The 15018-nt window shown below is 27.7% G+C and overlaps 1 protein-coding gene across 3 annotated transcripts; it reads left to right on the top strand.

Annotated features, from left to right (window-relative positions):
- The first annotated feature begins 7702 nt into the window (after positions 1–7702).
- Positions 7703–10603, top strand: LOC105127059 (transcription factor HY5-like). 3 transcript variants are annotated; one of them, XR_842529.1, is made up of 5 exons: positions 7703–7864; positions 8298–8475; positions 8599–8755; positions 9791–10199; positions 10267–10603. XR_842529.1 is itself a non-coding variant. In XM_011028159.1 (5 exons), the coding sequence occupies exons 3-5, from the start codon at positions 8300–8302 to the stop codon at positions 9854–9856; spliced, it is 399 nt and encodes a 132-aa protein (XP_011026461.1). In that variant the 5' UTR covers positions 7782–7864; positions 8112–8176; positions 8298–8299; the 3' UTR covers positions 9857–10603. The 3 variants fall into 3 exon arrangements, 2 of the variants coding, with proteins under 2 accessions (XP_011026460.1, XP_011026461.1); XM_011028159.1 differs by adding an exon at positions 8112–8176 and having other exon boundaries at positions 7782–7864; positions 9791–10603; XM_011028158.1 differs by having other exon boundaries at positions 9791–10603.
- The last annotated feature ends 4415 nt before the right edge of the window (positions 10604–15018 follow it).

Below are 15018 nucleotides of genomic sequence, written 5' to 3'. Positions count from 1 at the left end.
CTCAGTTCTGAATGTTCAATGCAATAGAGCCGAACAAGCACAACCAACAAAAAAACTAGTCACGCCTGAACACAACCTACATACCGTCAAACTCGTGTCATCCTCTTTCTCTACCACATCGAACACTCATGCCAATTATAAGCTATCATCCTTTGTTTCTCATCCTTCCATCCAAGCACCACAATGGCTAGAGAAGATTATAGTAGATTTTAATTTCAATAGCTTAAGGGTGATGGTCTCTAATAACAAAGGGGAAGGAAGGAGAGGAAGAATAAAAAGGAAAAGAGAGGAGAAAGAGGCAAGGTGGAGGAAAACAAGGGGAAAGAGAAAATCAAGTCATGGGTATTTTTATATTTCAAAATGACATTGACTTCAAATTAATGTAATTTTTCTTGGTAGGAAAGATTTACTATCCTCAAAACATTAGAGATTATGATAAAATCTTAATTTTTTAGTCATTTGCAATATTAATTTTCAAATATAATTTAGAAAAATAAGATTATTTGTAATTTATTAAGATATAATTTTGTGAGATGTTATAAAATTTTCTAAAGAAATAACCATTTATTTTCAATAAGGTTAGTTTACATACTTATACTTGATGGGTGAAGAAGATCTTTCACTCGATTCAACCACATACATGTTTATTAGGTACAAATAAAGGTTGCAAGTGAATAAATGGGTTGTGGGTATATAAAAATTCAGACATGACTTAAGTCTTTTTAGAAATATAGTAGGTGTTATGTTTTAAAATATTTTTTTATTTATAAAATATAAAAATAATTTTTTTATTTTTTAAATTTTATTTTTAATATTAGCATATCATATAATTAAAAAACATAAAAATATTAATTTTAAACAAACAATATTTTAGCAACAACACCAACCCTAACATAATTCTCAAATCTCACACCTTCAATGCACGAATGAATATCTACTTTCTCACCTAACCTTCCTAAATGGGGACAAAACTATCAACTAACCTTCCTAAATGGGGACAAAACTATCAACTAGATTTCTTATGCCAAATATAAGAACATCAAATCCTTTGGCTTCAACAAAATGAAAATACACAAAGAATACCAATTTTTGGCAGGAGTGCCAAGCTTGATAAATTGTGTAGGAAAGTGGATTGTGCACTCCGGCTTGTCTTATATGCTTAGAAGATATCCTCCAGTATTTGATTCGACAGAATTCAAGAATAGCTACAAAATTTCCCTCGACAATATCGTAGAGCTTTTGCTGTTTCTAGTGAAAATTGCTCGGTCTCCATCTTGGTAAAACAATGGCTTTGGACAAGGGTGTTTTCAAACAAGATTTGTACTCTTTTTGTTAGTCGGCATGGCAAAATGCTTTCCCCTCCTTGGATCCCATCTTATGGCCTATTTACTTGTAATTCTTAACTTCAAATTGTCTCTGCCACCATCTGCTATATATGCTTAAGACAGCAACTATTCTCGTATCACAATCTCCCAATCCACATACAATAATAAGAGTAATCAAGAACTAAGGACATGGCAACTCTGCAAAGGTCGACAGCTTTTAGGAGGCAGGGCTCATCGGGAGTGGTATGGGAAGATATATACTTCTTAAAGGAGGACAAGGTGTACTACAAGGAACTAAGGCCATGCCAGAGTGCGAGAGTTGTCAGCATGACAGATCCCGGCAAATCGACGGCAGAACCCACTGCTTTCCCTCGCAGCTACTCAACTGCCCCCATCAATCATTCTTTTGGAAAGCCTCTGGCCATCCCTAAATCCAAATCAGAAAAAAGAAAACTGTTTTCAAATTTACTTTTTAGCAGCAAGTGATTAATTCCTTAGGAAGATCGATGGCTATGGAAGTTATGCATGCAGGTATCTGCATCTTTCATTTATTGATTTGTTGCTCTTTACATTTCTTTTAGTTTAGCAGCCATGGTAGTGGCATTCTCAAAATTGAGCCATGTCTCTTTCTCTCGCTTAGTAGAAGAGAAAGAGAGGATTAATACCTGCTGGCAACGATTGCAGTTACGTTATGTTTAATGTATTATGGCATCCCTGTCGAAAGAGGAGACTGTCTAAACCCTTAAACCAAAATAAACTACCCCCAGAAAAACCCAGAAACATCATGATTCATATGCATGGGCTGATCAACCTAGAAGCCTGAAAGGTGCACAGCGTTTCCCTTTAGAATATCGTTAATGCATTTAGACCAGACATATAAATCATTCGCTTTCAAGTTACTGCAATAATTTGGCAATTCGTGGAGATGTCGAAAGAAGATTCTGCTTTACAGGTGATGGCCATGAATGATGGCATTAATCGTATCATACTAGCAAGATTTCTACCACGAAATCTTCTTAACTTCCATACAGTTTTCTTGCCCAAGTATCCAAGCTGTGGAAAATACAGTGTACGAAATCTTCTTAACTTTCATACAGTTTTCTTGCCCAAATATCCAAGCTGTGGAAAATACAGTGTACCTTCACCTTAATGATCATCACAAGCAAAGCACAAGTTCATATCATTTTTTTCCAAAAAGCAGTCGAAAGAAGGCAGGATGCATACAAAGTTTTATCAGGATATGAAGGGGTAAGAGAGTGGAGAATCACTGGGATGTGAAAACAAACAAGTGTAAAAGCGAGCCTATATATATTGCTTGGCTAGGGATGCAAAAATCAAGAGCATATACTCCTATTACTGTAGAAATAGACCATTCAAGACTGGGAAAAAGCTAAAACTAGATGTTCATCGTAGCAGCGAGACTTGTCATGGCAAACTTTCGAAGTCATTGTTTAAAGAAATATGGTTTAGATTCCACCTGAGAAGAGTTTAAATTGGATGAATTGTTCTTTTTTTACGACGTATGAGAAACTATAGCATGATTTAATTCTAAAATTATTAATATTTTAGTATTAAAAAAATATAAATTATATCTTAAGTCTTATCTAACCACTTACTGCTTAAGTTTTTAAATGAGATAGATCTTTATATCAAAATGTTGATAATTAAATGATTTCGTGTTATTTTTATTTATTTGATAAAAAAATTAAACATAAGATAATATAAATTTATATAAGTTTTAAATTCAAAAAAATTATATTAAAAAATAATATAAATTATATTTTAAAACTCTACCTAATAATCTAAATTTTTAAATAAGTTATTCTTTTACGTTTAAAAATGTTAAGCAGTCAGTCGCTAGTGATGGAACCCTGCTCGTCCAATGCACACTCGTGCACCGAGTAATCACCTAATATAGTTATAAAAAATACTTACAAAATTCCAAGGGTTAGCTCAACTATTCAAGTAAAAAAGAAAAATTAGAAGCCCTTTCAAGGCCGTATTATTGGTACGGTAAGTCAACTCTTTTTTTTAAAAAAAAAAAAGAAAAGCTCTTAAAATCGTGATGTTTCGAGAGGAAAAAAAAAATTAAATGATGTTATTTATAAAAAATGGGTTTTTCATTAAACCGGCCAAGGCAAGATTCCAAGCGATTTTTTTTTCCAGAGTAGAAAAAATGGTATTTGTTGCTGGGTGCATTGGAATTGTTTTTTCTTTCTTATCTATTGATTATTAAAAGATTATTTGGGAGCTTCTATATATATTTTTTCACAGTAAAAATATAATTTTATTTTTGAAATTAATAAAACTTTGAGCAAATAAACAAAAAATATTTTTATTTTATATAAATTTTTAAACAATAAAAATATTTATTTAGCTTTAGAATTAAAAAAATATCGGGTTGTGGGACAAAGGGTTTTGTTTTATTTTTCATAAACAATAAAGATATGAATTTGACCTTTAAAAGAAAAAAACTAGGTTTTCATTCCAAGGTATTTTTGTATTTTCAAACAAGTTTTTTAAGTAATTATCAGGATCATGTAGGTATTTTTATATTTTTATGTTGATTTTTTAATTTTTTTAATTAGAAAAATTGTTGTTACGTATTAGATACACATAATTTAGATAATGTATTCAACACCACTCGATAGCCTAATATCACCTTTTGTTGTCTCTTTAAATATGTCACTATATTTTTTTTTACATGGTATTACATGTGATAATATATGACGGTTGGATTATCGCCGATGGCTATTTTTGTTTTCTTCTTTTCTCTTTCCTACAAGATAAAGTCTATGATTATCTTTTTTGTATTTTGTTTATCAATTTTAGCCCTTTTTTCTTTGATTTTTTATTCCTTTTATGAAAAAAAAAAAAATTAACTTAGTCATTCAATTACAATTTCTTATATATTTTATTTTTCATTTCAGTCATTATCCCTTTGTTTTTAATTTGTTCTTTTGATCTTTTTATTATTTTTTTTCCTTTCAATTTCATCATTCAATCAAAGTTTATGTTGTTTTATTTTTTTATATAATTTCACTCTCACTCTTTTATTTTTTTATTTTTTTAAGGCTATTTTTCAATTCCATTGAACCCTCAAATTGAAATTTTTGTTTGCCCTCTAGTTATTATTTTTTTATTTTCACTCTTATTTTTTTTAGATTATTTTATGTGATTGATTTTTTGTTCTAATTTCATCTTCCAATATTTGATTTGTTGAGAATTTGATTTCCTAAGATCTTATCATCCTGCATTAGTTTTTTTTTAAACATTAGTTTTATGATTATCTTCAATTTCTTTTCTATAGATTTATTCTGAATTCATGACTTAAGGTCACGGGTTTTGCATATTTTTTTAATATAATTTTTTTTAAATGTTTGTGTTTGATTTTTCAAGATAGTATTATAATTCATCTATAATTTTATATTTATAAATACACGCAAATGAACATTATTTAAAAAAAATATTCATTTTTAAATAATTTTTATGGTATGTTTAGCCATATGTAAAATATTTTTTGGGTGTGAGTTTATTCAATTAGTTTCATTTATTTTTATTTTTTAGACCATAAGTTTTTTGGGTATTGAGTATTATCGTGTTTATTTATTGTTAAACAAAGTTAATCAATGAAAAATACATTCTAGATAAATAAAAAACTTGACTTGGTTTTTTTATAAATATTTTTCTTTTATTTTTAGCGAAATACGTTGTTTAGAAGTTGCAAAGCATTCAAAAATATTATGATATTTACTGACTATATCAAATTTGATCTTTAATTTTTTAATTGTTATATATCTTATCTGGCCATCATTCTTTTTATTGTTATTTTCTCAATTAAAATTTTTTTACCTATCGAATTTGTTTTTTATTTTTTTAATTTCTATTTATTTTATTTAAGATAAATTATAGTTTTTTTTAATTTCAGCCTCCAATTTTTTTATCTACTAGTTTTGATCTTTATTATCTTGTTAAATTTAAAAATTAAAACATTATTAAGTTATTTTCAATTTATTTATGGCATAATAAAATACCAAAAAATATTTTTTATTTATTTTTATAATATTATCAAATATCAAATAATAATTTATTTTATATATAGATAAAGAATTGGAGCTATATACTTCTTTCTTCATGGAAAAGAATCCATAGAAGTTGTGCACCATCTCTCTATTGAGCCAGCTATTTGTCATCCTCGTAGTTCTATTGTTCAGGATACTCAGGGTCTTGTTTAATGGCTGCCATGTCAAATTCTTGCACTCTATTGGGATAATTTTAGATGGTAACTATTTTTCCAACTCGTCACTTCTGATCATCATTGTCATCGAGAGCAGTTAATTATTAATTTCTAACAATAATCACCATCGACGTGCATTGGAGGAAAAATTAAATAAAATTAAATAAAATTTAATGGAAAAATATCAAATTCAAAACAACTTATTCTTTCGAAATTGTGAAACCATTAAATTGCAAAATAGTACATGTCACTTGTCACGAGCGTGCCATAAGCCCAATTGAGAAAAAAAAAAGAAAAAGGTACAATTTAATTAGATAATAAGAGAATATATAATAACTACACTAAAGTGACCAACGTAAACAAAAAATTAAACATGAAAACCAAAACTAGAACGGTTGCTAGAACAAAGCTAAAGTTCTAGCAAATCAAATGTGAAAAAAGAAATTATAAAAATAATAATAATAATGTGAGCCAATATGAGCAATTATGCTAAAAATACAAGACATATTATGAAATTAAGAGAAAAAAATTCTAATTTTAAATAAATTCAATGCAAAATAATAAAATTAAAAAATTTAATTAAAAAATCTAGTAAACCAAGCAAGTTAATCAAATTCTACAATTTATATCATGCAAATAAAATAATCTAATAAAACATAAATCAAAAGGTATGATGAAGCTAAATTAAAAAATAATCTAATATTAAAAAATAAAATTAAAAAAAAATAATTTTTAAAAACACTTCAACTTAAATCAATTCATAAAACCTGTGGTCTAATTGAGTTTTTTTATAGTTTTTTAAGGGTTAAATCTATTATTCAAATAATTTTGATTATAAAAAAACATTATTTTATTGAGTAACCTCTGTTAACAATATTTTAAACTAGTCAAGTCTTTTTACTGTTTTTGTAGGGTCACATCCATTATTCAACGAATTTTGTTTAAAAAAAACATAATTGCATTCAACAGAAAATAAAAATACAAACCATAATAAAAAATATAAGAAATTAATTTTTCAGTAGTCATGGGACTTTCACATACAACAATTCCTTTATAAAAAAACATGTAAAAACAAATGAAAAGAATTCAAATAAAACATAATTTGAAAAATAAACAAGTCTAAAATTAACGAATTAAATTTTAAATAAATTAAAATTTTAAAAAACTGCATATGCATATCATGTAAAATATAAAGCTACACTAATACCAGCCTTTCTCTTATAAAAAAAAAAAAAAACTACTAATAACAGTTACTTCAACGTAATTATTTCTCCAAACGGCTTCAAAACCAAAAGAAAGGCAGTGATGAACATGCTTCAACAATGTTTCAATTTATTGTATTTTAAAAATATTTTTAAAAAATTAATTTTTAAAAAATAATATATTTTTAATATTTTCAAATCATTTTAATATGCTAATTTTATTTAAAAATAATATTTATATATTTTTCTAAATAAAAAATACTTTAAAAAATAACTACAGCCACGTTACAAAACACACAACTTCAATTAGCTTGAGAATTAGTTTAAATAATTTAAAAATATTAAAACATTTTAATTTTAATTTTAATAAAAAATTAATTTTTTAAATACTTTTAAAACATAAAAAATAAAAAACTATATTATTTTGTTTTTTCTGTTCAAGCAACATTGTATTGTTTTTTTTTTTATTCATCCATCATATCCAAGAACAACCTCGAATCAACTTTCACAGCTATGAAATAAATCAAAATGAGTGGTCAGTTTCCAATGGATTGGAGATTTGGAATTTTGATCGAACCCTAATTCTAAGTTGGATATCACGTGATTGTCACAAGCGGTCATATCCAAACATCGAACACTCAAATAAAACTGTTGTTTTTTTACAGAAACCAAGGAACACCACGAGGTCCCAATTTCCTCTTTCAACTCCCATGCCAACCATCCGATCAAACTCAATCCAACACTCCACATTCCTCCACGATTGTACCCTACGATCCTTTGATTCACCTAACTCGGCATGGCTCATATGCTTCCACGATTTCTATGTTTCAATCGACCGATTAAAATTAAATCTAATGGTTCTAAATAACTCCGTACTCTTTCTCTGCACAATTTGCTATATATTGCATTAATATCCCGCTCTTTTTTCTCTCTCTAAAAGCCATATATATATATTTTTTTTTTGTTTTTTTTTGTTTCTATCTGTTTTCGAAGGGAAAAAAAAATGCAAGAACAAACAACGAGTTCAATTCCTGCTAATTCTGTGCCGTCTAGCAGTGAGCGATCTTCAAGTTCTGCTCCTCAACTTGAAGTCAAAGAAGGTCTTATTTCCCTCTCTCCTTCTCTCTCTCTTTCTCATTTGTTAATATTTTTTTGACTTTAAAATGGAAATAAAGTAGTTTCTTTGTTAAATTTATTTAATTTTTCAATATTTGATTGTTTTTCTTCTTTATTTCGATTCAAGTTTCAGAATTCTTATCTGGGTTTTTTTAAATGAAAGCTTTTCTATTACAGGTAGAGCATACTTATACAAAGTTATAATATTTATTTATTTATTCATTTCTTCAGGATCTTCAATCATCTCAAAAGTTGCCAATCTGGGTTCTGTAGAATCGTTGATTTTTCTCAACTGGGTCTCCAATCTTACTTCAATTTTCTCATTAGAATCTCTTAAAATTCAAGCTTTATGTTTTCATATTACATTGTTTGTGTTTAGATTTTTGAATTTATTGTGTTTTTCTTTGTTGATTTTAGGTATGGAGAGTGATGAGGAAATTAGGAGAGTTCCAGAGATGAGCGGCGAGCCATCAGCCTCCGGTAGAGAGACCGGTTCAAACGCCGGTCCAGACCGGGTGCAGCCAGCAGGAGAGGGCCAAAGTCAGAGAAAGAGAGGAAGGAGCCCAGCTGACAAAGAAAACAAAAGGCTGAAGAGGTAATGTTCTGGTTTTACTCTTTTGCCCTTTCTAGCCGTTTAAAATGGAGCTCCGAGGCATTTATGACGGCGATTTGTCGATAATTAGTGTTTTTGGTGGGGGGTGTTATTGGGAATTCCTAGGTTGCTGAGGAATAGAGTGTCAGCACAGCAAGCAAGGGAGAGGAAGAAGGCTTACTTGACTGAGTTAGAAACAAGAGTTAAAGATTTGGAAAAGAAGAATTCTGAGCTTGAAGAGAGGCTTTCTACTTTGCAGAATGAGAATCAAATGCTTAGACATGTATGTTTACATAATCCCATCATTATATCGTTCTTGTCTTGTTCCAATATCTGTTCATCACTAGGGAAATACTAGGATATTATGAGTTCGAAATTGAAAAAAAAATAAAATCGTTAGGACATTATTACCTCGTGCTAGAAAGCAGATTTTGCTCATAAGGAACATACAGGGTTGATGATTGCCTAATTGTAGTTATAAATTATAAGTTTTTATGTGTATAGCCAATTGAGTGAGGCATATATGATAATAAGACACATGATCTTGACATCTTGTTTAAGAGAAGAAATTGAAAATGAAAGGCGTTGCATTAAGGATTAAGAAAGAAAAGAAAGTGTGGTCCGGAGGTAAAAGCTTGGGAGTATAGGGTTTGTTTTGGTTTTAGATTTGAGTATTGTAGTTGTTAATATTAATGGTTATTGAAGATTTATTTGGTTATTAATTTTAGGATTTATAGAGGTTAATAGAGATATGTGGAAACTGGTCTAAACATCTCAAATAAATTTAAAAAATAAAATAAAATTATGAAGTTATAATTATTAGGGTGTATGAGTTAGCCCCCATGAAGCATAGGACCAAAAATAAATATATAGATTCTCTCAAAGAGAATATCTCATCCCACTTGGTCTTGTCCAATTGCCATCAATATAGAGCATGTGCATCTGAATGTCATCTCTGTCAATTATTACCCATCTGGATTTTTCCCCCCTTTTCAACTACCCCTTTAAGAAGACCTAGTTGGTGATTGTTTATCGTGGTGGGCCAATTGTGAGGGGGGGTCCATTATTTCAGGCTGTAAAATTTCAATAGGGCTGGATTTGGCAACCAAACACCATATGAATTTTTCATAATGGCCCTGCTTTTGGAACCCATTTAATAGGTGCATGGCTTGTCTGTCCCGAGGACATCCAGAAACCATATTGCATGGTCTAGTCTCTTATGTGCAGGATTTGAAGCTAAATTCTTTCTAATTAACTTCACTGAAATCCATTTATGTCTTTTGTTCATTGGTCATAAAATGATTTGACACTGTTGCAGATATTGAAGAACACAACAGCGAGCAGGGGAGGAGGCAGCAGCGGTACTAATGCAGATGGGTCTTAGTGAGGGATGGTAATGTACAAGAGTGCTTAGCAGAGAGATACTTTCAGATAATATTATCCCCTAGTCGATTATCATGCATGGAAGTAGTGTGACTATAGGACAATGGCCATTTTGCCTCTTAGTTCTATTCCCCCCCTCAAAGCTTGCACCATGGCAAATTCATTAATTTTAGATCTGCAATGGGATGTGCGCACTGTGATGCAGATGGTGCATGCCCTGGATAACAAGGATGTATTCTTTCAGCAGTCTGACCATGTTTTTCATACGCTGAAAGTATATGAAAATGCCTTGGGGCAGCATGTGAATTTGGGAAAACAGAGTTTACATTTAGCCGAAATGAAACATTCGCTTTTATGGGGATGGTAATGTCAATATACGGCATCTGAAACTTCTAGTTTTTTAGGGTCAACCTTTTGATTTTACTCTAACGTATTCAACACTCTGTGTCAACATGCGGCATCCTCCCCTGTCGGGATGTGTCAAGATATATTCAGATGTGGCCGCCTTCAGACGTGGTAGTTTTGAACTGGGTGCTTTGGTGTGTAATAATTCGGGAGAATTCATGTGAGTTATTTGATGTAAAGGTCCTGAATATGAATGTTCTGGATGATCTTGGGGGAAGCTTCGGGTGCTCTGCAATGGTGTCACACCAGCTTTTGATATTGGATATATCAAGAGTTCAATCTCGTTCTTTGTTATATGGATTTGGTTTATTATTGTTTTATTAAAAAAAAAAACTTTTAATTATTATATTAAAAATAAGGATATGAATATTTTTTGAAGTGTTTTTTATTTAGAAATATTTTAAAATAATATTTATTTATTTTTTAAAATACAATCAATAAAAAAAAAATTAAAGAACTTTTGTTTGGGTCGGCGTCCAATTTGGGGGCTAGGTATGAAGGTAAGGGAAAACATTGTTCTTAGCACTGTGGAGTGAATATGTTTTTTTTTTAAAAAAATTGCCCTAGTATTGATATTAGAAAAACATTGGTATGGTTTATTTTTAAAAGATTTTAGTGAAAAAAATATTTTTTAAAAAAAATTAGGTTATTAATTTTCATGGAGTTAATATCTTAATTTACAAATTTAATAAGATAAACTTAATGCTTTAGTAAGATATTTTTTTTATATCAAACTTGATTATAATATCATTTATTATTTTTCATCGTATAGTTAAAAACATAATATTAGAAAAAAATATTATTAAATATTAGAAATTTCATAGGTCTCTTGATAGGTTTGACAAGTTTAATTTTTCTAAAAAAAATTAAATTTTAGATATTAGGTTTATCAATTATTGAGTTTCATAATTTGTTTTATTTTATTTTTTATAAGGTTGTCATAATCTTAAAAAAAAATTAGTATTGGTTTGGCGCTTAATTTTACAATTGTTTATTTTTGTTATTATATAGCTAAATAAATAGCAGTTTGGAAAAAAAGAAAAAAAAATAAAGTTATTAATCTTAATGAAGTCCATTATTTAGTTAAAAAGTTTGATTTGTTGATTTAGGTTACTTGATTTACGGGTTTAATATGTTTACCTACCAAACTTGATAAGTTTTTTTATTTAGTTCTTGGTCTCTAATTTTTCTAGTTGTTTTTTTTCCTTGTTTCATTTTTTTTTAATATTAGATTTATTGAGAAATAAAATTCATGGTTTATTTTTTTTTATTTTCTATAAGGTTACACAATCTCAAATAAATTTCTTTTTTAGGGTTGATATTTGATTTTACAAGCATCTAATTTTATCATAAAATTTAAAAATAAATAATTTATAAAAACAACGAAGTTACTAAACTCATTGAAATCCATGACCTAAGTCGTAGGATGACTAAGGTAGATCCGTGACATCATCTCAATATTTAAAAAATAATTTGTCATCTTAAAGTTTTTTTAAAAGTTATCTGATGTTTTTACTGATTATCCAAATTGTCTTCAAACCTATTAAATAGAATGTTTCACTTTGGTTTAACATACAGTTTAATTCAAAATTTGAGCTAAACAAGGAGTTGAGTTGATAAGTTTCAAGATCGAATCATTTGAATGGATTTAATGATACTGTTAAAAAAATCTCTATACTTTTAACATTTTTTTAAAGTTTAAAAAAAGAAAGTCCAACCTACAGCAAAAAAAAACGAGCGAATGTAATAGTATCTTTCTATGATATGTTTTTTTACTCTACCATATATTTGTGATTTCTTAAATTTTAAAAATAAGAAGATATTTAATTGTGAATACCTTTACTTGTTTTTATAATCACATGTACACTTGTCATACTTTGAGAGAGTAGAAAGAAAAGTTTGCTAAAAATTTATTGTCACTCTATCATAAAACATCGTTTCACTACCAAACAAAGCTCATCAAAATGGTTTTAACATTATTGTGAAGGAGCAAACAATGACATTCAAAGAGACCATACGTGTTGTCAAAACAATGACTCAGAAAGTAAACTAAACACAATATCATTAAATAAATATCTCATACTTATATTTAATCAATCAATCTAATTTATCTGTGAAAAATTTAAACCTGAATTTAGTAAAAAATCTTATAGAAAGAAAAAAAATCAAGCTCAATCTTCAATTGAATAGATATTAAATGATAAAATTGAAAATACATGAGTCTAAAAACAAAAAGAGGGGGATGAACCTCCTAAATATATGCTAATATTTAAAACTTGCACTTGTAAAATTCTAAACTTTGGCTAAATAAGGAAGCTCAATTTTGAAAAAATTCAATGTTGAAGGATGAGATAAAAAATAATAATTTTAAAAAATAGCCAAAGAAAATTAAACAAACAATAACAAAAAAAAACCTGAATTAAGCCAAGTTATTTTTCTAAATTAGTGAGCAATTTTATAGTTTTTAAACTCAATTTGGTGGTCGACCTATAGCAAGTACTGGATTAACTTGGGTCAATTATTGTTTTTTGTTACTTTGTAAAAGAATAAAAATGGTACTATTTTTTTTTGAAAAAAAGTAAAAAAGTTAATGGCCTTTCACTAGATTTTTTTCAAGGTGACCAGGTCACAAATTAATTTGAATTGTTGATGGGGTTATACTGGGTTATTCCACTCACTATTTTTTTGTAAGACTTGACCCTACCTATATTCCACTCACTATTTTTTGTAAGACTTGACCCTACCTATACCCTGGGTTACCTAGGTTACAATTCTACAATTTTATAAGCGAATTGGGTTTTAAAATAATGAAAAATGATTGAAAAGTCAAATAAATAAAAACAACATAGTTCAATCTTCAATTGAATAAATACTGAATGATAAAAATAAAAAAATACAAATTAAAAAAATACTAAGCAAACTGAAATAGATCTCCTAAACATGGGTTAATCTTTAAGACTAGAAATCCATGAAATCCTAGATTCGGGCTCCATAAAAAATCTCAATTCCTAACTAGTTAACATTAAATGATGAAATAAATAAATAAATAAATAATTTAAAAAATTTCTTAAAGTAAAACATGACAATAAAAAGAATAAATATCAAACCTAATGGGAAAATAAAACATAAAGAGGGTAAGATTGTAAAAAAAAATTAATTTAAAAAATAGTAATAAAAAGAATAATGACTAATTTTGAAATATAAAAAAAAATTAAAGGGAGTGACATTGAAAAAAAAAATTATAATTTTATAAATTATACAAAATAAAAAAAATGATAATAAAAAGAACAAAGATCAGTTCCAAAGAAAAAACAAACTCAAGGGCTATTTCATGATTTTTAAATATTAAGTGTGAAAATTAAAGAGGATAGGAAAAAAAAACAAAAAGTATTAAACTAAAGCTCTTTTGACCATGCATGTCATGACATCATAAAAAGGCATCCAAGATGATTCACACACCTTTATGGAATGTGACATTTGGTTACCGAATAACGCTAAATGTGCATTTCCTTGCTACATAATTTTTTTTTTAATAATAATGATTATTAAAATGTAAAAATACCTCTAAGTCAACTTCATAATAATAATAAAAAAAAATTATGAAGAAATAATGGAAAAGCTCCTCAAATATAGTTTAGTAGATTTTACTTTTAAAGATAATTAAGTTATTTTATTGTGATAAAAAATTGAAATAACTTAAAAGCTGTTGGTGCAAGTTTTTTTTTTTATTTCAAGGTAATTAAGTTGATTTATTGTAAAAAAGAGAGTAAAAAGACTAATTTGTACTTGTATAATTTGAAAATTCACAATTATATTATAAAAAAATCTAATTATCTCTAAAAAAAATATAGTTTAAAGGTTTTATTATTAAAAAAAACAAATTATTTTATATTTAAAAACAGATGTGCACTTTTTCGATTTCTTCATCATTATATTTCTAAACAAAAAATGTATGTATTGAACACTTATTTTTTGTTGGCATATTAAGGAGTAAAACAAAATTGTTAATATCTAATATTGTGATTTATAATTACTTGTTTCTTGATATGACTACCATTTTTATGTGAAATTATTTTATATTAAAAAAAACTAAATAAGAAGGGATTTTACTATACATTTCCTCGCAATTGGAATAATACTTTCTTTTCTTTTTTTTTAATCTATTTTTTTATAATTTTAATTTTATTATATAACATTAAGTTTTTTAAAGATTTTTTTATAAGGTAATTATAGTTTTTTTGAGTTCAACATAGGATTGACGAGTTAACTTGATTGACTCAAGTTTTTTACCTTTTTTCTAATTGATTTTATTTTTTAATTTTATTTTTTAATATTGTGTTGATTTAGAATTATACTTCATGTTTTATTTTGATTTATATTTTATGAGGTTATCTTTGTCTTGTGACTTGGGTTATGGACTTGATGAGTAACCTTGGTTAATTAAAGTTGTTTTTTATGTTCTTTTTTAACTGATTTCTCAATTTCGTTTCTATTCCTCAACATTAAGTTTAAGGGGAATTAAACTTAATAATTATTTTAAATTTATTTTTTATAATTTTGTCTCGATCTCAGGACCTTAACTATGAGTTTGACAAGTTAATTCGATTGGCTTGAGTTTTTTTTTGTTTTCTAATTGACTTTTTTTTTATCAATTTCATCATTTAATATTGAGTTTATTGAGAATTATACTTTGTGTTTTATTTTGGATTACTTTTTATGAGGTTATTTCCATCTCATCACTTAGATTATGAGTTTGAC

The sequence above is a fragment of the Populus euphratica genome, unplaced genomic scaffold, assembly GCF_000495115.2.
Source record: "Populus euphratica unplaced genomic scaffold, PopEup_1.0 scaffold50.1, whole genome shotgun sequence".
Taxonomy (NCBI): domain Eukaryota; kingdom Viridiplantae; phylum Streptophyta; class Magnoliopsida; order Malpighiales; family Salicaceae; genus Populus; species Populus euphratica.
This window is presented reverse-complemented; position numbering and strand designations above follow the sequence as displayed.

Bases quoted from the DNA above. Each gene is read 5' to 3' on its own strand.
- LOC105127059 (XM_011028158.1), top strand. From the start codon at position 7,768: ATGCAAGAACAAACAACGAGTTCAATTCCTGCTAATTCTGTGCCGTCT. The intron at 7,865-8,297 runs GTCTTATTTCCC...TGTTGATTTTAG, and splicing joins TCAACTTGAAGTCAAAGAAG to GTATGGAGAGTGATGAGGAA. The intron at 8,756-9,790 runs GTATGTTTACAT...ACACTGTTGCAG, and splicing joins AGAATCAAATGCTTAGACAT to ATATTGAAGAACACAACAGC.